This window comes from Labeo rohita, unplaced genomic scaffold, assembly GCF_022985175.1.
Source record: "Labeo rohita strain BAU-BD-2019 unplaced genomic scaffold, IGBB_LRoh.1.0 scaffold_95, whole genome shotgun sequence".
Lineage (NCBI taxonomy): Eukaryota > Metazoa > Chordata > Actinopteri > Cypriniformes > Cyprinidae > Labeo > Labeo rohita.
In genome coordinates, this window is record NW_026129909.1 from 157,501 (window position 1) to 180,299 (window position 22,799).

Here is a 22,799-nt window from a genome sequence, read left to right on the forward strand (position 1 = left end):
ATTCCCCCTCCTATGTTGAGACATACGTTTACTAAGCATCTGTTTTGTCTCCCCAATATAAAGATCTTTGCACTCCTCTGTGCATTTTACTGCATATACCAAGTTACACTTCTGATGTTTGGGAACCTGGTCCTTTGGGTGGACCAACATCTGTCTCAAAGTATTTTTAGGTTTAAAATACACCGGGATGTTGTGCTTAGAAAAAACCCTCCGGAACTTCTCTGACAACCCGGCCACGTATGGGATAACGACGTGACTTCTTCTAGGTCTCTTAATCTTAATGTTTCCTGATTTTGGGTCATTTGGTTTATTCTTTTGTGCTTTGATGAAAGCCCATTTCGGGTAGTGACATTGTTTCAATGCTTTTTCTATATGTTTCTGTTCTTTAATCCTTGCCTCCTGGTTGGTGGGTATGGTCCCCGCTCTATGTTGTAAAGTGCGGATTACTCCCAATTTGTGCTCCAGAGGATGGTGAGAATCGAACATCAGGTACTGGTCGGTGTGGGTGGGCTTTCGATAAACCTCCACTTGCAGGTCTCCTTCATTCTCTAGGTACATACCACAATCTAGAAATGGGAGTTGCTTTTCCCTCATCTCCTCTTTAGTGAACTTAATATAATCATCTACAGAATTGATGTGGTCAGTGAAGGGGCCAATTTCATTAATCTTGATCTTCACCCATGTGTCGTCCACATACCTAAACCAGTGAGTCGGAAGGGTTCCACTGTACGTCTCCAATGCCTTCTTCTCTACTTCTTCCATATAGAGGTTGGCCACAATAGGAGACACAGGGGAGCCCATAGCACAACCATGTTTCTGTCTATAAAAGACATCTTTATATTTAAAGTAGGTGGTATTCAAACATAGCTCCAACAAAGTGCTCACCTGGTCTGGGTTGAGCTGTGTTCTCTGCCTTAACATGGGGTCATGGCTCCTGACTGTCTCAACCGCCAATACTGTTGGCACACACGTGAACAAGGATATCACATCGTAAGACACCATGGTTTCATCACCCTGCAATGACAATCCCCTGATTTTGTCCACAAAATCCATAGAATTATTTACGTGGTGTGGAGTGTTACCAACCAGTGGGGCTAATACAGTAGCCAGGTATTTTGCGATGTTATATGTAACTGAATTTATGCTACTAACAATTGGTCTGAGGGGATAATTGTCCTTATGTACCTTTGGTAAACCATACAAACAAGGTGTGGTGTCTCCTGGGTACAAGCGATAGTATAACTTGCGGTCTATCACTCCTTGTTTTTCTAATAGCTGTAAACACTTAATCACTTGTTTCTTGTATTTGCTGGTAGGATCTCTGTTAAGAATTTCATATGTGTTGTAATCGCTCAACAGGGCAGTTACCCTGGAGTGATAGTCGTCTGCATTCAACACCACTGTACATCTCCCCTTATCCGCTGGCAAGATAGTAACGTTAATATCCTTACTTAGCGATGTCAGGGCCCTTTTCTCCTGTTCACTAAGATTGGGTGGTGGGGGTTTGGCTTTTAGAAGAGACATGGAAACCTGAGCACGGAGCTGTTCCGCCTCCTCCTCCGGGATATTATTGTTCCGGATAGCTGATTCAGTTGCAGTGATCATATCTATCACTGGGATGTGATCAGGTGTTACTGCAAAGTTCAGACCTTTGGCCAAAACCTCCATCTCTGGCCCCGTGAGCTCTCTATCAGACAGGTTTTTCACCCATTTGTCGGAACTCGCTCTCACATCTTCCTCAGGTGAAGTATTCTGTTGAATGCCATGAATATATGAGCATAAAGAGTCAAACTTCTTAATTTGTCTTTCCTTGCTCTTGGTGTGTTGAGCCAACTGTGCATGCTGTACAAAATCAGTCACTTTGTATAAAATCTCTTCTGGTAATTGGGTGGCCAACTTCTGATGTAACAGTTTGTTTTCTTGCTTCAAGACCTCCAAAGTAAAATGAACCTGTCGTATCCTTTCATTTAGTAGCTGTTTTTGAGCTCTATGTAAAATATCTGTTGCTTTGTGACCTTTAAGAGATGATCTGAGACGCAAGCTTTTAGGTGTAATTCCATAACGCCGACATCTTAGGTGAAAGCGCACATGGTTCCTGTAGTCCGCCACTTTCCTTGCCGTTTTCTCATACTCCCGTAGCACCTTTAGGCTGTCCTCGCCAAATTGCTCTGCAATATGTCTGTGAAGATTCATTCATCCAGGTAGAAGTTTCTTCTAAATAAAGTTTAATTTACAAAAACCACTGGACTTACAAACATACTTAAAAACACAAGACGTTTCAGTGTTCATCCAAACACCTTCATCAGTTGTTTGGTGCACAGGAAGTAACTCTGGCAATTTATAGACACAAAGAAGTCACATGATCTAAACCACATGACAGATGTTAGTCCAATTGTGTGCCAGAGAAGATGTTGCTCCAGCAGCTTAAACTGGCTTAAACTCCTCTGCACAGAGGAGTGCAAAGATCTTTATATTGGGGAGACAAAACAGATGCTTAGTAAACGTATGTCTCAACATAGGAGGGGGAATTCTTCGGGACAAGAATCAGCTGTCTTCACCCACCTACAAAAAGAGCAACATAGTTTTAAGGATCAAGATGTTTACATTTTGGACAGAGAGGATGGATGGTTTGAGAGAGGCGTCAAGGAGGCCATCTATGTGAAAGTAGAGCGACCTTCTTTAAACAGAGGTGGGGGACTGAGACATCATCTGTCCTCAGCATACAATGCTGTTTTGAGAACATTACCCCGGCGCTTTACAGATAAACCAACTGGCTCCCCCTAATAGGCGGGGGCGGGGGGACACCAGTTTAAGCTGCTGGAGCAACATCTTCTCTGGCACACAATTGGACTAACATCTGTCATGTGGTTTAGATCATGTGACTTCTTTGTGTCTATAAATTGCCAGAGTTACTTCCTGTGCACCAAACAACTGATGAAGGTGTTTGGATGAACACTGAAACGTCTTGTGTTTTTAAGTATGTTTGTAAGTCCAGTGGTTTTTGTAAATTAAACTTTATTTAGAAGAAACAAAAAATTAACTTGCATTGCTAAAGGTTTCTGTATTTCACATTACTCCATGTTTCTTTTTTTCTGAAAATATTTGAAGTAGTCCACAATATCTTAATATATCTTAATATATATATATATATATATATATATATAAATATATAATATATATAAATATAATAAATATCTAAATGAATATCTTTCAATGACATGACACTAAATAATGAATTAATTCCAAAAATACATTATAATGCAGTTAATGCGTTCAGTGACTTAAATACACCTAATAATGAGAATGCTTTTAATTTCTAAATATTTTAAAATATTATAAATATGAATTTATGTAGATTATAAATATTAAAATACTAAATATTAACATAAAAAAGTATTAAATATTAAAAGTAAAAAATTTTAATATACAAAAGTTTTTATGACAAGTAGGATTAGTTCAGCTAGTAAAATGTCAGGTGGCGTGACTCTCCAAAAATGTAATGATGAATTAATCATTTTTTGTAAAATATACTTTTTTGCATTGAAAAAATTATTACATTTTAATATTTGTGTTTTACATTACATTTACATCTAACATTCAGAAACATGGTGGGGAAAAAAACTAAATAGAAATACACAATAACAACAACAACAATAATAATAACAATAACAATAATAATAATTTTACCTTTTTTATGACAAGTAAGATTAGTTCAGCTAGTAAAATGTCAGGTGGTGTGACTCTCCAAACACTTAATGAAGTAATAATTCATGATATTTGTAAAATGTACTTTTTTTTACATTGAATGAATGAACGAATGAATGAATAAATAAATAAATAAATAAATAAACTGACCTTTTTATGACAAGATTAGTTCAGCTAGTAAAACATCAGGTGGTACGACTCTCCAAAAACTTAATGATAAGTTAATAATTCATGATATTTATAAAATATACTTTTTTAACATTGAAAAATGTATTTCAAAACATTTTTAAAATAAATTATTACATTTGTCTAGAAGATGTAAGTCAAATATGTGATACTTTTTACTCTATGATTACACCACATGACATTTTTAGAGTATGTAAATGTAAACGTTCATTATAAACAATGTTTAAAAACATAAAACCAATATCAATACAAAGAGCACATTAGTAAGAACTAGCTCTGTCCTTTTCTTGATTACTGACACTCTTACACATCACCTGTACTGTGAATTGTACAGTACAGTATGTGTTGTTTCTGATCGATGTATGTTGCTTTGTGTCAGCGGTCGTCTGTGTGAAGTGTCTCTCTCGGCTCCGGCGGGCTGTGAGCTGTTGCTCTGTGAGAACGGCGCCCCCTGTGTGGAGAGTGGCGGTACTGCGGCGTGTCAGTGTCTGCCGGGGTTCGGCGGGCCGCACTGCGAAAAGCTGCTCAGCGTCAACTTCATCGACAGGGACTCTTACCTGCTGCTCGACGACGTCAAGAACCGCCCGCAGACCAACATCACGCTACAGGTACAGTCCATTCAGCTGAAAGAAATCACTGTTTCAGTAGAAGAAAGAACTATTCTTGTGCTGGAAATTAATGACTGAATGAACGTCTCAGTCTGTCAACTCCACCTTAACTGCCCTGATTTTAAACTTTGCCGTTGTCATGGCAACAGCATTTAATCTGTTGATTCTAAAAAAGAATTAACAATCAAATTTGGAATGTGTGATGCATTTCCTACTCTGTGTAAATGACAAATAAATAAATACTAAATAAATACATAAATATTGCATATATATGCAAACAAATAAATATATGTGAATAATTCTGTTGTCAAATTGTTCTATATTACAGTATCTAGAATTAGTTTTTTCACATGTGGAAGCGCATATGTGAACTATTACTCACATTAGGCCACTAAACGTGTGTATTGATGTTTTTATGAGCGGTGTTTAATTTATTATACTGTGAGAGAGACAAAGACCTCCACCATATGCCCAAAAAATAAAGAATAACAGCTCCATAATGAAATGATTTTTGGTTCAGGCATGTGCTTCAGATTCATTTTCACTGACCTTGGCTCCTGAAACATCTGTTAAACGAGTAAATGTAAATGTAATTTGAACAGCCATATGTCAGAGTAATTGTCATATTTGTTATGTTTCTGCTATTGTTAGATTCAAGGATGGAATATAAAGATGATTGAGTGAAACACCAGAGACATACGAAACACTCTCATTTATGTATTATGGAAATACATTAATAAATTATTAACCACTAGCATATATTAGTACCAAATGAGTAATATAAAAGAGAAATTTTTTAATATAAAACATTTATTTATTTAAAAATTAAGTAACATTTTATATTATGCATAATTTAGAAATTCTTTTTAAGTAAAATATTTAAACATAAACTAACATTCAGTTGTTTGGGTTTAGTAAGATTAATTTAATTTAATTTTAAAGAAATTAATACTTTTATTCCGCAAGGATGCATTAAAGTATGAACAGCAGTAAAGACATTTATAATGTCATGTAAATGTTATATAATGGAAAAAATGTCAAATATAAAAGGAAAATGATATAAAATATAAAACACATATAAAACACAAAACAATAAAAATTACTTTTAAGTAATTGTATTTCCAAAAGCAATATGAGTAATGTGTTTATTTATGGAAAGAAATTAAATATTTTATTTAGCAAAGATGCATTAAATTGATCTGAAGTGTAAAAGTATCAATACCAGTAAAGACATTTATAATGTCACAAATAACAACATAAATATTACATAATTACATTGCATATTGTAATATTATCAGCCACTAATATACAGTTAATATATAAGAAAAATATAAAATATAAAATGAAAATGATGTTATACTCATAATATATATATATTCAATATTTTATTTAGCAATGATGCATTAGTATAAGAAATGTCACAAATAACCGACTAAATATTACACTGCATATTATTATTGCATATAATATTATAATGGAGAAAATATAAAAGAAAAAAAAAAAGAAAGAAAAAGAAAAAGAAAAAAAGAAAAAAAAGAAGGATAAAAGAAAAATGAATACTATATATATATATTAAGCAAGTGTGAAATGGATCAGAATTATAAAAAGCCAGAAAAGACATTTACAATGTCACAAATAACTAAATAAACATAAATATTACATTAAAATTTTGCATATTGTTATATTATTAGGCACTAAAACATACATTAGTACCACAAATGCTTAATATAATACAATATAAATAACTTTTTAAATAATAAGTTATGCTATAAAGTTATAAAGTTAGGCTTTCGTTATATATCTATACATATATATAGAAATATTTGTAGAAGTAGTTAGGAAATATAAATATAAATATAAATATTTAAACACTATTGTTATTATTATTATTATATTATTTTTTAAATAAGTTAGTACTTTTTTCCAGAAAGGCTACATTAAATTGATCAAAAGTGACATTTTATAATATTTACATATTATAAATATTATATATATATATATATATATATATATACACACACATATATATATATATATCTATATATATATATAAAAAATTTATAATGTTACAAAGGATTTAATTTCTATTTCAAATTAAATAATCATAAATGTTTCTTGAACAGCAAGTCAGCATCATTAGAATGATTTCTGAAGGATCACGTGACACTGAAGACTGGAGTAATGATGCTGAAAACTCAGCATTCCATCACGGAAATAAATTACATTTTACAATATATTCACATAGAAAATAGCTATTTGAAATTGTAATAATATTTCACATTTTTTCCATTTTTACTGTATTTTTGATCAAATAAATGCAGCCTTGGTGAGCATAATGTCAAAAACATTTTAAAATCGCACATTCTCTCAGGTCTCCACAGCAGAAGACAATGGGATTCTTCTCTACAACGGCGTCAACGACCACATCGCTGTTGAGTTACACGACGGCCGTGTCAAAGTGACCTATGACGCAGGAAATCAGCCGGGCAGCACCATTTACAGGTGCAATAAAAATCACACTTGACTCTTTAAACATGTAAACAAACCTGCTCTAATTCACTGTCTGTTTCCACAGCTCTGAAATAGTGAACGACGGACGATTTCACACCGTTGAGTTGGTGACTTATGACCGGATGGTCAACCTTTCTGTGGACGGAGGTCTTCCTACGACTCTGGACAGCTTGGGACACGTCCAGCCCCTCACCAGAGACGCCCCGCTTTATGTTGGAGGTATATTTTTACCTAAAATCATTAATAGTAGTCCTATTTGACTGCAGCTATTTCTAAATGTGTGTTTTGTTCATCAGGTATGCCTGAAAATGCCCAGTCGCTGTCTTTCAACCAGTGGCCGTCTCTCAACGGGTCCAGTTTCCAGGGTTGCATACGAAACCTCTACATTAATAACGAGTTGCAGGATTTCACGCACACGCAGATGAAGCCGGGAGTAGTGCCAGGCTGTCGGGCCTGTCAGGAGCTGCGCTGCGTGAACGGACTGTGTCAGCCTGACTCTGCCGATGGGCCCGTGTGCCACTGTCAGCCGGGATGGGGTGGAAAACACTGCGATCAGGCCCTGATGGCAGCCGCTACCAACCCGTGCCAGAAACACAAGTGGGTATCTTTGTGTTCATGGCACATGTTCCACATTAAAAGACAGATATACCCTGATAGCACACGTACATCTTGGAGACGTATATTTGACATCTGCATTTACATCTGGAAGACGTATTTTTTAGAGCGTTTGCTCATCTGCAATACGTCTAAAGGACGTTTCCTATCAGATGTCAAATAGATGTCTATTAGATGTCTTTAAGATGGTTATCATTTAGAATGTATGTAAAACTGACATCTTATAGACGTCTGTCAGATGTTTGTACACAGCAGATGCTTTCCGGATCAAGTGATCTTTAACAAACATCTTGCTGACGTACGTGTGCTATGTGGGTAATAATTGTAAATTTAATTGTCAAGCTTATTTAATATGAATTATTTTATATAATTAAATATATATTATCTAAAATATGTTAGGCTTTAAATATATATAACATGGAATATTGAATATAAAATATCAAAAATGTTTATATAATATGTAAAAATGTAAAATTATAGGTGTAGATAAAATATTTTCATTAATAAAAATTGTATGAATTTTAGGTAAAATGAATAAATTATCTTTTTTTAATCTTTCTCTTTTATATGTTCTTTTTTACGTATTAGGATTTTTTTTTTTTTTTTTTTTTCAAAATAGCCATGCCATAATGGCAACTGAATGTTTCTGTTTTTTTTTTTTTATAATATACATATAATAAAATATTTTATATAACATATAAAACATTTTAACCATTCTTTATCTATAAAAATACTTCACCTATATTTTTGTAAAACAAACAAACAAAACAAAATACTACATAATATACAATTTCATAAAAAAATACAATATATATTATTTATATATTTTAAGTAAAACATGAAACAATTACATTCAATTTATCTATATTCTAAAACATTTCTAATATTATTTTATAAATATTTCACATTAGGCATTTTTTTAAATAACCATGTGGTAAAGCCTTTATATATAATAAAAAATACATTTAACACATAAGATGAAATAATAAGTACACATTTTTCTACTTTATAAAAGCTCTTTATTAGGAATTGCCACATTGCTATTTAAAATAAAAACATAATGTGATATATTTCATAAAAAATAAATAAATAAATAAAAATGTTGTTAAAGGTTATATTGATGAAATTTAAATATTTTATATAAAATGTATTTAGATTTTACTTTATATATAATATTACATGCAGATACACAAATATTCAGTAGGCATTACACATTTAAATATAGCTAAAATATTTCTTACATTTTTTTTACAGATTAAATAAAATTTGACACATAAAAAATACATATTTTTCTACATTTACATTTACAAATTTAGCAAATAGTTTTATCCAAAGTGAATTACATGCCATTCAAGGTACACATTTTGCCAAGTTCATGCCTCCCTTAAGATCTGAATCCATAACTTTGGTGTAGTAATTAAATTCCATTATATAAACACATCATCCAGATAACTTGTGTAAAATATTCCATTAATATGATAGAAATCACAACTCCTACTTACACAGTTTATAAACATAGGGCCAGATTTACTAACGGCTTGCAGCACAAACCATATCTTGACGTTAAAAACTACTGTCAGGATTTACTAAAGACTCGCACTGAAAAATTAGCACTGAGACAGTATTTTTTGCATCTGACCTTATTTGCATATGCATTTGTAGGAGTTTCTGTTTCAGACGCAAAATTTATGGGAGCAGAGTGATGATTTACTAAGGTTTACGTTAGTCAATTTACCACTATTTTGCCATTATTTACCACTCAAAACAGCAGGTTTAGTAGATTTAGGCACTTTTTTGGCATTGAGCTCTCCTACTAATTTGCCCTGTTTAGTAAATCTGGACCCTAGTCTAAACCTAATTGTCTTCCTGTAAGGTGTGTTCACGGCGCCTGTGTCCCAGTGGACCTGCAGTCGTATCGTTGCGAGTGCGCGGACGGTTTCCACGGGCCCCTGTGCAGCCAAGAGAACGAGTCCTCCGACCCCTGTGCGGCCCTATCATGCCAGCACGGCTTCTGCGAGGTTTTACCGTCGGGACAGGCGCAGTGCGTTTGCGACAGCGGCTACAGCGGCCAGTTATGTGACACAGGTAAACGCTGCTCATTTATATAAACGATTAGCACGAAGCCATTATCTGACTGTATTCTTTGCCTCCAGTGGCTCCCTGTCAGGGCGAGTCGGTACGGGACTTCCATCGCGTGCGGCGCGGCGAGGTCCAATGTCGCAGCACGCAGCCACTGTCCTGGATGGAGTGTCGCGGAGGTTGCAGGCCGGATTCGGGGTTCTGCTGTGGCAGCACGAGGGTACGACGCAGGCGCTACAGTTTTGAGTGTGACGACGGAAGTTCGTTCACGCAGGATGTCGAAAAGACGGTCGAATGCGGGTGTGGAAAATGTGTGTAGTTGTCAGAGATCACAGAAGACGTTAAAAGAATAAATAGTGTGCATTGTATCTGTGGACCGTAACATCTGTGAGATAGCTTGAAGAACTATTTAAGATAACCGTTGCATGTGAATGATGAATTATGGGTATTTTGTGCTGTCGGATGAGGACTTACTAATGTTGAAAGTAAAAATCTAACGGATTTAGATTTAAGAGTACAGTTTAACAGACAGCATGTTATGCAGGATTTATAGTATTTAATATAATTGTAAAATATTTGTTTAACATTCATTTCGATTGTAATATATATACGGTTTTTAATTTCCATATAGTATTTTTGTATGTTGAACACCGACATTGGCGATGTAAAATTTTTTACCTATTAGTCTGTTTTCTACACACATTTGTTTGACAAAGTAGTTTAAGCTGCATTTTTTCATTTAATACTGTCTCATAAGTGTTTTTGTGTTTGCAAGTGTTTCTATTTATTTCATTAAAGGTTTTTGCCTCTTAAAAAGGCTGCTTTTACCCTACTGTGTGTTTTAGTTTCTTAGGTCTGTTTATGTGATGTATAACAAATCCTATTCTGACAGTGGTTTTGCGTTGCGTTGTAAATAAAATTATAGATATTGTTACCCTGAAAAACTTTGCTCAATATCAAATATATATTTGCTCAATATAAAAAATATAATTTTTCTTCCCACCTCATATTTCAGTCACTCTAGGTTTACAAGCGAAGTTACTGCATTCCCCCAAGAAAATTAGCATTTTATCATAAAATATTTCCTGTAGCGTTCAACCTGTAACGTTCATTTATCACAAAATATTTGCATTATTTAGCCAAACATATTGCATTCTCAGAAAAATTTTACCTTTTTTACAAACCATTTGCATTCTTTAGAAAAAGTATTACATTTTCCTAAGAGACTTTGCGTTTTCTTTCAAAACACTTAATGCTTTCTTTGTGTTCACTCACGAACCTTTAACCCCTTAGAATTCCTTACAAAACTTTTCTAACTATGCAAAAGTACTACATATAACTCAATGGGGTTTTTTTTCCGCAAAGCATTTGCGTTGTTTAGCTAAAATATTGTGTATCCTTAAGAAACTTTACATTCTTTAGAAAAACATATTATGTTTTCAAAGAAACGTGCATTCTCTTGCAAAAGTATTGCATATAACTTAACATTTTCTTACAAAGCATTTGTGTTGTTTAGCTTAAGTGTTGTGTTTCCTTAAGAAACTTTACATTTTTTAGCAAGACATATTACATTTCCAGAGAAACTCAATGTTTTTTTTTCACAAAGCATTTGCGTTGTTTAGATAAAGTATTGTTTCCTTAAGAAACTTTTTTTTAGCAAATCATATTACATTTCCAGAGAAATGTGCATTCTCTTGCAAAAGTATTGCATATAACGTAACGTTTTCTTACAAAGCATTTGCGTTGTTTAGCTAAAGTATTGTTTCCTTAAGAAACTTTACATTCTTTAGAAAAACATATTACGTTTCCAGAGAAACTGTGTTTTTGTCGCAAAGCATTTGCATTGTTTAGCTAAAGTATTGTGTTTCCTTAAGAAACCTTACATTTTCTCACAAAACATTTACGTTGTTTAGCTAAAGTATTGTTTCCTTAAGAAACTTAAGAAACATTTTTTAGCAAAACATATTACATTTCCAGAGAAACATGCATTCTCTTGCAAAAGTATTGCTTATAACTTAACGTTTTCTTACAAAGCATTTGCGTTGTTTAGCTAAAGTATTGTTTCCTTAAGAAACTTTATATTTTCTCACAAAACATTTACGCTGTTTAGCTTAAGTATTGTGTTTCCTTAAGAAACTTTACATTCTTTAGCAAAACATATTACGTTTCCAGAGAAACATGCGTTCTCTTGCAAAAGTATTGCATCTAACTTAACGGTTTCTTACAAAGCATTTGCGTTTTTTTTAGCTATAGTATTGTGTTTCCTTAAGAAACTTTACATTCTTTAAGACTCTTTTAAAACACCTAATGCTTTCTTTGCCTTCACTCAATAACGTTTAGTTCACATACAAATTTTTTGCATTCCTCCAAAAAACTTTATTTCAGTGTATTTGTGTGTGAACATATATTTTCTTTTTTTTCTCCCTCCTCATATTTCAAGAAGTTTTGCGAGCAAAGTTACTGCATTCCCCCAAGAAACTTAGTTTTATTGCAAAATATTTGTGTTCTTTAGTAAAACATGTATTAGTAAAACATATTGCGTTCCATATTGCAAAATTTTCTCCCACCACATATTTTAATCACAGATGTTTTATGAGCGAAGGTACTGCATTCCCCAAAGAAACGTAGTTTTATCGCAAAATATTTGCATTCTTTAACAAAAGTATTGCATTTCCTTATGAACTCTGCATTCTCTTTTAAAACACTCCATACTTCTTTGTGTTCACTCATTAATCTTTACCGTTCACTTACAAAACTTTTACATTCCCCTGACAAACTTGTAATTTTTTCCTTTTCTCAAAAACATTTGCATTCTCTTGCAAAACTTTGCATTTTATCATAAATCGAAGAAATACAGCTTTGACTCCTACCTCAAATTATGTCCATTATATAAGTTCATTAGCGAACAAGGTTTTTTGGGGGAATGCAAAAGTTTTGTGAGTGAAAGCAAAAAAAAAAAAAAGATTTGTGAGTGCAAAGTTTCTCAGGGGAAGCAAAAACATTAAAATATAAGTGAAATAACTGACTAGTCTATAGATCTTATGCAAACATTTTTTTTTTATATATATAAATGTAGCCATTCTCAACATCTTATAAAGTCATAGAGTCAAAACTTGCATATTAGACAAGTTTTAGGTATGATGACATAACAGTACTATAAATGACCACCTCTGCATCTACGTGTTTGTATATTAATGTATTATTCATTCAATTAATAGAATTTCTCATATTTGAAACCTCTAAAACTGAGCGATATAATCAGTTCCACACTAGCTGTCGCATTTCGCGCACTTTTATTTTTACCCGCGAACAGCCGCGTAAACGACACGCCGAAGCCTTAACTTTTTCCAGCGCGTTTATTAATCAGCCTTATTTAGTGATGCGTAATAACTGACGGTTAAATTTCCCTCTCAGCGTCACGTGAAGTGCTGTGGCGTACCTTATTCCCTATCCCGTTTGTAGTGCGCTTCGAACTGAACATGTACGCTGCTTTCGGATTGGAATCTCACTCAAGATGGCTGAACATCCTGTGAAGTTCACAATAAAAATAAAATCCCTGCTATCGAGTAACAGAGAGTGTGTGCACACGTTTAGAAAGACGATTTAAAATAAAAGTGACAAGACGACAGAACGCTCAGAAGGGGCTCCTTAAACCGCAGGAAATTTGTCAGCAAACCCTAATGAAACATTGGTAAGCCATCGGAGGAAGTGATTAATGAAACGACAACAGCCAGGTGAGTAGCCACGGATACACTCATGTGAAATAACATTCGAAAGCTAAGCTTTTACTCTGTGATTTTTTTTGTAATTTGGCAAATGTTTTATAATTACACCTAAACATGAAAACGTTTTTGATATTCTAAAGAAGCTGAATTTGGCAGGTTAGACGCCATATTTAATTTTACAGACAAAAATTATGATGTGAAAGATATACTTGCTGTCTTTACAATAGTGCACACTATATAAATATCCTAGATAACATAATTTTTACAACTCACAACTTTCACTATGGTTTCATGGAGTTTTTGTCTACTGAAACACATTTTGTCAGGTGTATTTAATTGGTATCACACTCATTTTCATTCCTGTCAAAAATTAAACATGTCGTACCCCGACTACGGTCAATAACAGGTTCACACAACATCTACGCCTGAAATCACAGTCCATGAGTTGATATTTCTATTAAATAAGCCCTTGCTTCATAGCCATTAAAAAGTATGTTTTGTATAAATATAAATAATGTATATAAATGTGTGTAGTATGAATGTAATCCGGACGTACTACATTTCTCATGTTGTTATTGTCATGTGACCTACCAGTGTCAGTTGTGTTGCTTCACTGTCATTCACAAATCCTCTCCCGTGGCCTCATGGGATAGTAAAGTATTTATCAGGTGCGTGCTTCAAAATCTCTCTTTTCAGAATACCTTTTGCTTGCTGTTCTATGAATACAGTGGCTACTTTATTCACACACTGTTTTTCACCTATATGTTTGAAATTATACTTGATTTCAGATGCTGCCAAACTAGTATAGATTAGGTCATAAATATTAACATTATGTGAGGTTCGCAAAATTGATTTGCTTAAAAGGTAGATGTTGGAAGGTGAATATTAGGCATGTGGTATGTTGCGTTCAAGTCATGTCTGAGGTATCTTTTTTGTCTGTAGCACAAATTTAGGACTTTGTTCAAATCACAAGCATTGACTATAGCAATAATAATAGTAATGCTTGCCTAAGCAACCACCATTAATAAAACAAGTGTATTATACACAAACCTTCAGGACAGTATAAACAAGAGAAACCCACAATATTCACACAATACAATATAAAAGAATTTATTCTTTCTTGAATAAATTAATCAAAACACCCTCCTCAGCCACAACAAGAAGCTGGAATCTCTGTCCGTGTGCCATATAAACGCGCACACAGCTATTTTTAACCTTAGCAACTCACAATACTTCAAATTAGCCGTGGTAACCTCTGCACCAAAGTCCTCTAATCCACGCTGTCTAATGATTACAGACCTGTTGCTCTAATTTCTGTTGCTATGAAGACATTGGAGCATAGTTTAATAACCTGGACTTTATATGCTACTGGAGGCAACAAACATCCATGCATATAGACTGAAGCTGATTCTGTGAAGCATAAAAGAAGGTGTTTTGAAAATTGAGCTTTAACAGTGTAAGTCAAATGGCTTCAATGTTGTCTCCAAAATATCTTCTTTTGTGTTCTGCAGAAGAAATAAACACATACAGGTTTGGAAAGACATGTAGGTAAGTAAATCATGACTAAAATGAATTAAAATGATTTTTAATTCCATAAGGAACTTTTCGGTAAATGATTCTTAGAAGAATCATTTTTCTTTGTGAAGAACTTTAAAAAAAATAACATTTAAATTTCCTCTACAAACAATCGTTAGTTCATCCAACTATAGAAGTAATCAACTTTTTTTTTTTTTTTTAATAATTTATGAATGTGCTTTATCAAAAGCATCAACTATTAGATGACAGCAGTTGTCAGTGTATTTATAGATGTATTTGTTTAGATTTTATATACACACTTGCATGTCAAAATCGTCGCAAACATTTCATGTCTTAATTTTCATTTTGGATGTAAACTGTGAACTAAATAAGACAGAAATAGATTAATTTCTTGAACGTGCCTGTGAGAGTGTAATGTTCTTTATGACAAAAGACATTAATTCTTTGTAAATTGTCCTCTGTTTCTTAATTGAATCCATTTTCTGCAGTTGTTATTCAGTAATGGGGACACTTGCTGAGTGCTTGCAGCTGTGCACAGTGGGAAAGGCTCTATGATTATGGACCTGACCTTTCCTCTCACTGACATATGTCAGTTTAAAACAATGCAGACCCTTAGCGTAAGTGTAGTGTTGTTGGTATTGTTAAAATATGAACCAATCAAAAATGGGTGATGTCAAATGATTTCGCTGATGTAATGCGCTTAAGGTCAGTGTGCACGGCACACAACAACATTGCGATTAATCTCAAATGGTGTAGCCATTTAACATCTTGGTGTTGCTGACTGGTTATTACCTAAATGGCACATTAACATAATTGGTTTCCTAAAAGGAAAGAAAGTGGCCAAAAATAAAGGTCATTATTAGGCATATACCCTCTGTCTCTGCACAAAGAGCACAGAGAGACATGGACATACAAGTGATTTTGGAAAATAAGGACAAATAATAATGAACTCTTTTTAAAGAGCATGTCCACTTATCTTTTACCATCTTTTGACTGATAAAAAGTGTGTTTTAAAGTGTTTATTAGTATTTCATTTTGTGAATACTTATTTTAACTCAATACTTCAGCTCTGGAAAACACATTAATCAATTTTTTGCATGCAGAGTCGAATTACTGAGATTGACATGGCCAGTATAAGCATATAAAATACTGATTAAGACAGTATGAGGATAACGCTGTGTACATTTCCTTAGAGTTGATCAACCCTGTTATAGGAGAACAATGCAGTGATTGGGATTTTTTTTTTTTTGTCACAAAGTACAATAAATGTGGTGTGCAATGATATTTCAGTATTTCAACACTGTTATGTAGGTAAAAAATAAAAATGTTGATAATTTGTTTCCGTAACAGAGTTCAATTATTGAGGCTGACATGTCCTTGTCAGTCTCTCTACAGTAGTTCAGCTCCATTATGGGGGATAAATGCAGTGATGGGTTTTTTGTTTTGTTTTTTTTACACAAAGTACAACAACATGGTAGAGTGCAATGATGTTTCAGTAGTTCAGCGCTGTTATACGGAAACAAAATAACAATGATCAATTGTTTCTATAACAGAGTTGAACTATTGTGCTTAACATGGCCTAGTCAGTCTCTCTAGAATATTTTCGCACTGTTATGGGTGGAAAAATACAGTGATGATCAGTTATTTCGATAATAGAATTGAACTATTGAGCTTAATTTGGACTCTCTACAGCAGTTCAGCTCTATTATGGGGGGAAATAGAATTATCAGGATTTTTGGGAAAAAGAGTACAACAGTAAATATGGTGAGGTGCAATTATGTTTTAATAGTTCAACTCTGTTATGTGGGAACAATACAGAGTTGATCTATTGAGTTTAACGTGGACTTCTCAGTCTCTCTAGAGTAGTTCAGATCTGTTATGGGGAAAAATAGAGTTAACAGAATTTTTGGGGGGAGCACAAAGTATAACAATAAATGTTGTGAGGTGCAATGATGTTTCAGTAGTTCAACTCAATAGTTCAAATAAAAGTGATTAATTGTTTCCATAATAGAGTTGAAGTATTGAGCTTTACATGGTCTTTTCAGTCTCTCTAAAATATTTCAGCTCTGTTATGGGCAGAAAAACACTGCGATGAGTTGTTTTCATAACAGAGTTGACCTATTGAGCTTAATGCAGACTTCTCATTCTCTCTAGAGTAGGTTAGCTCTGTTATGGGGGGAAAATACAGTTATAAAGACAAAGTACAACAATAAATTTGGTAAGGTGCAATGATGTTTCAGGAGTTCAACTCTGTTATCTGGGAACAAAATAACAGCAATCAGTTGTTCCCATAATAGAGTTGAACTACTGAGCTTAACATGGACTTATCAGTCTCTGTATAGGAGTTCAGCTCTGTTATGGGGGAAAATATAGTGATCAGGATTTTTTTTCACAAAATACAATAAATGTGGTGAGATCCAATGATGTTTCAGTAGTTCAACTCTGTTATGTGGAAACAAAATAACAGGAATCAATTATTTCTATAACAGAGTTGATCTATTGAGCTTAATGTGGACTTTTTAATGTCTCTTAAGTATTTCACCCCTCTTATGGGAAGGGGGAATACAGTGATCAGGATTTCTTTGGGGGTCACAAAGCAAAATAATAAATGTGGTGATGTGCAATGATATTTCAATAGTTCAACTCTGTTATGCAGGAAAAATAGTAGTGCTCTCTTGTTTCTATAATAGTTTCTATATGAATTCTATTGAACTATTGTTAATCTCTCTACCATACTTCAACTCTGTTATGTGTGAAAAATAACAGATTTTTTTATTTTTTTTTCAAATAACAGAGTTGAACTTTTGAGCTTGACATGGCCAGTATATGGGCAAACATATTGAAATATTTATAATATTGACAGTATAATGATTGAGTTTATGTTTATATTGGCCTCGTCAGGCTGTCTAGTTCAACTCTGTTATGGGGAAAATTGCAGTTGTCATTATATAACAATACTGATTGTACAAAATGTACTGTGGTGCAATATTTGCTAGTTAAAGCTGTTATTAGACATGTTGCACTGATCTTCAGCTTTTTAACCTTAAATCCTGGAAAATGTTGAATGCTACAGGGATGGTGCAAAACATGTTGAAACAGAAATGTAATGGCTTATTTTTTAACTATAGACTTTTGTGACAGGGTTGAAATAATGTATTGTTCGTTAATGATTTATTAGAAAATTTCTAAGACTTGGTTGATGTCTAGAAAATTACTTGGTAAACCTCAAATGACATGACTAAAAAAGTGCATTCTATTAGACACAACAGTAGAAACATGCAACAGCACAATAAAACAGTCTCAACACTTAATTTTCACAACAAAAATTTATTAGAAGAATAGTGGTTTTCATAAGAAGGTTCTAGCATCCAGTGAATACTAACTTGCACAATGTTACAATTAAAATGTGTTGAAAAATGGCATTTTTTCCTAATGGGTAAAATATAACCAGTAAAACTTCACACATGCACAAAGACGGATCTAATCAGCATTTTGCTTAACGGTCAATGCAAATAAAAAGAAAGAGAAAAGTTTTTTTTTTGTTTGTTTTTAAATTAGACCACAGAAAATCTAATCAGTTTTTTCCTTTTCATATCTTTTTTTTTAAAAATCACATACATTAGGAGACAGCTTATTATTCATTAGCCCAGCTCAAAAATAAGAATTTGCATTCAAACGGAAAACAAAACGAAACGAACAAACCCAAAACAAATAGTGCAATCAAACAAAAATAATTGTGATCCTCGTAAGTGCTCTAACACGGACATCGATAATAGTCTAGAATAAAAGTCAAACACACAGTACAAAAAAAAAGAACAAATTAATATACATAAATAAATCTACAGTACAAGAAAATATTAAACTATACAATGTTTTTGTCAAAGAGTAAACAGTATATATTGAAATGAGGTCTATTCCAGTTTTGGAGCGCCTGTCTTCCAACAATTGGACTGACTCGAAGGAACCAGTGTGTTACAGGTCAAGATGCCATTTCGTAAAAAGCACTCGTTTCGATCTAGATGGTCTGAGGTATATCGAAAACAGAGAAGATTCGGAAAAAGCAGCACCTTATCCCACACTGGCAAACCTGCGCGTTTTAAAAACCTGTTCCGTCTCATATTAAAAGAGTTAACATGTAAGTATTTCATTTTTTTTGCCTTAAATCAAGCCTGAACGTTTGAATCCAAGCTTGTGTGGAAAACGACAAACCCACCGCCTGTCATCAGGCATCAAAAACTAAAACCAACGACCACAAGAACGACAACAGGAATGTTTCGAGATCTGCAAATCTGAGGGAAAATAACAAACTCAACAACAAGACTAAGTGAGGAGTAAATGCCGTCCCTGTTTCACATGACCTCTTAATATACAAGACTCCTGACGAAAATCAGCAAAACACGGCCAGTTCATAAATCCTTTAAGTATCTGAGCTTTTTTTTTTTGACAGTAAGAGTAGGCACCTAAAAGCTTGAGAAAAAAAAACAAGCACAAAAATAAACGCAACGTAAAGCCATTCGCATATTGAGAGGCAGTTTCTTCAGGCAGTTTTTCCGCTGAAATACTTACATGCTAAAAGCAGAGACCGAAACTAGCAATGACTGACTGCAAATGTGAAAGATCAGGCCTTGCGCTGTAGAGGTACGTCTGTATAGGAGTGCTGAGACCGGTCGACCACTATCATTGAGGGATCTGATGTGGTTTTTTGTCGCTATAGTGTTCTATTGTCTTCAGGCATTTGAGGCACAGTGTGTGCAGAGGAAATTGTAATGAAAAGCACTGTCTGGCTGAGTGTTGCTCTTCACCTGAAGTTTCAGCTTGACATTCATTTCGTATATTGTACTTAAGTCTGGATACAAAGAATACAAAAACTAAAAAGGACAGAGGAAAGGAAATTAAGCGACAACAGGTTAAAAATGACTCTCGTCACGAGCGACCGTTTTCTTTTGCGCAATTTCTCAAAAAATATGTACGTTTTTTTGTCGTATTTTAACAGCTAGGCCGCAGAATCTAGAGAAAGTACCTGAATAGATTGAATCAGTGTCGTTTGTCCCTGAGGGATTCGTAGTTGTGGCTTAATAATAGGATTTAAGATAAATAGAGAAATGGTTTAAGGAACGTTTTTTAATTTCTTTTCACAAGAAAACCACTAATCAGAGGCTTGTCTTATCAGAAATCGCATGATTTGTAGTGTATAAGAAATGGTTTATCCACAAAATGCATGAGCAAAAAGCGAAAAATAAAAACCTCAAGCGATTTCCACACACTCATACACAACCAGCTCACAGCCACGGAGACGTTTCACTTCACACGGGAAATTATAATAGTAATAAACATCATAATCGTTAAGAAAAAGCAGTTGCAGCAAAGCACACCCAGGGCGCGTTTCCTCGTCGTAACGAATAAGGATGATTTTAGGACATCGTCCGATAGAGATCCAGTGTTCACAAATAATTTTAACCATCCGACTTTTGAACTTAAATATCATGTACACTTAGCAAGCAAAAATAACGAGCAATACCGCAAAAACCTGGCTGATAACCTTTTTTTTTCACGGGGAAAATTAATTTACATCACCGACTGATGTTGCAATAAATACTTTAAAATCACTTAAAATGCTGTTATTCAACCGAAACGTTCAAATAAAAAACGAAATCGAGGAATGGGTACGAGACTATATACACATCCACCTTAAAAACGTCGCGCTTCCTCTTAATATATATTTTTGTTTGTACAGTATTGTGGAAAAACACAACCGTCTGCACCACCGCAGCGTTAGATGCCTTACAATAACTTAATTTATTCTTTGTTTAGCTCACTTCAAGACTAACTATCATTCCAGTACGTGGACGATAAAAGAAACGCGTGAGCAAATGAAAACGAACTGTACAGGAGTCTAAATATACTGCACTGAAATGTTTGTTCCCTGAATCAAATGAGGAAGAGATCAACATCTCGTTCCAGAAGATAAGTATATAACTATACAGAACATTATATACAATGCACTGTGACTGTTGAGTGTATATATATTTAAGAACACATTAATATAATAATCTATAGCTTGTCCTAAAGTATGTATAGGTACATAAAAAGTTAGTTGTGTGTTAAGAGTTTCAATTTTTTATTCTTTTTTCCCCCTACATTCAGTTTAGCTGATAATGAGAATGAATGATGGAATGACGTTCGACGAATGGGTGAACTATGGCTTATGCTCAACAAACTACCTCTAAAAAGACAAAGCCTATCTTCTCGCATAAAAAGCTAATTTTGAATAGCCAAACTTTGAGCCGCGACTTAATTTACAGTAATTACTTTGAAATGGACTGTAAAAGTAAGCGTCTACTACTGAGGCAATGTCTTCCCTTCCTAAAACGGCATTCACACTGTCATCGGAAAAAACGTTGGAGGTCACAAAGTTGCTGTACTGTCGGTTGCTAGAAGCGTTCCTACTCAACCACAGTATCCAACTGAATCAGTTGAGGAATCACAGTCTCGACTCCCATTGGTTGTCACCTCACCACTATGCATTTGCATAAAGTTGAATATCTCAACTTTGTCGCAACATAAACAGTCTGACGCTCAAGTCGCCTCAAATTCTCATAGGAATCGAGCGACTTGCAAAGTGCCGTCAGTGTGAACGCCGTTTAACGCCAAGCACACGAATGAACGATGAATTTGTTCCTGGGACTAAAAAACAAACGTGAAAAGAAAGTAATGAAACCTCCACAACATATAACGGGCAGTGAAATGATAGAAGAAGAGACGTCCGACAGACATGAGAGGCGGGGAGGCAGTGAACAGGATTCTATCTACACGTGGAGGCTGTCAAGATTTACATGGATTTATTATCTGAGGTATTCTGCGTTGTAAGGTTTTTTTCTTTAACTTGAAACATCACACATTGTACAGACATCAGAAACAAAATAAATAGTCTTTGTGGCCTTGTGGGTCTCGAGGGACCGAGCGAAAGATCTAACGTTAGAGCGTCCATTTTTTTTGTTTCCCCAGGTAATTCGTACTTTACAATCCTCGCCGTTTATAAAGCACTGAACTAAGGATATTTGGCTGAATCTTTTTAAATGCAAAAGGCGGTCTGATAAGGACGTCGAGTTGAGTTGACCGTCTGTTGGGCGACCTGCTTTCTTGGGCCTGCGACAACAAACTCACTTTTCTCAAGTCAAGGGAACTTAAATCACGAGTATTGCCTTGCTAGACTCATTTTCCCACTTGCAGATTAATATTGCAAAATAAAATCACCAAAGACATTTTTGGACCACTTTACTGGTAGGATTACGGGCGGTAAAAAATGGAGTGTTTGATAAAACCAAAGTTTTAAAGTAATCACGATATCAGTAAGAGTAAGAAATATAGAAAAGGTATCAATCTTTAGCCGAGCCTAATCATTCCACTCTCATGCATTAACCTGAGGGGGTACGGGAGAAGGGATCCGATCATCATACTACACTGAACGCCGAACCTTTACAACGTTAAGACTCTACGCTGAGAATTCTTACGAAAAGTACTTTGAAATACAGTATGAACACAGCTGAACAGATAGCAAAAGGCCATTTTGCTCCATAAAGCTTCGACTCCGTACATGGAAAAACCCACAAAGAGTGTAAGCACAGCACCCCGTCGAGAGATAAGATGCGCGCCTTTGACATGCAAATGCGACCAATCGCATTTCTCGCAAACAAAGGTACTGCCCACAGACTGCATTTGGCTTGATTTTCAAGGGCACGAACTCATATGGTATGGCGTGACTATACTAGACTCTTGAGGAAACACATTACGACGCGTTTCCAACTTTAGAGGTGATCGGTCAACCTGATTCTTC

General features: G+C 34.5%; 1 protein-coding gene across 2 annotated transcripts in view; it reads left to right on the plus strand.

The window, feature by feature from the left end:
• Window positions 1-11,659, plus strand: part of slit1b (slit homolog 1b (Drosophila)) — a 59,051-nt gene extending 47,392 nt beyond the window's left edge. For both annotated transcript variants that reach the window (XM_051105268.1, XM_051105269.1), the window contains exons 32-37: window positions 4,271-4,499; window positions 6,871-7,001; window positions 7,075-7,229; window positions 7,307-7,607; window positions 9,499-9,710; window positions 9,779-11,659. In XM_051105268.1, coding sequence (XP_050961225.1) covers window positions 4,271-4,499; window positions 6,871-7,001; window positions 7,075-7,229; window positions 7,307-7,607; window positions 9,499-9,710; window positions 9,779-10,023 — 1,273 coding nt within the window. In that variant the 3' untranslated portion in view covers window positions 10,024-11,659. The remainder of the gene's footprint in view (window positions 1-4,270; window positions 4,500-6,870; window positions 7,002-7,074; window positions 7,230-7,306; window positions 7,608-9,498; window positions 9,711-9,778) is intronic.
• Window positions 11,660-22,799: the final 11,140 nt, after the last annotated feature.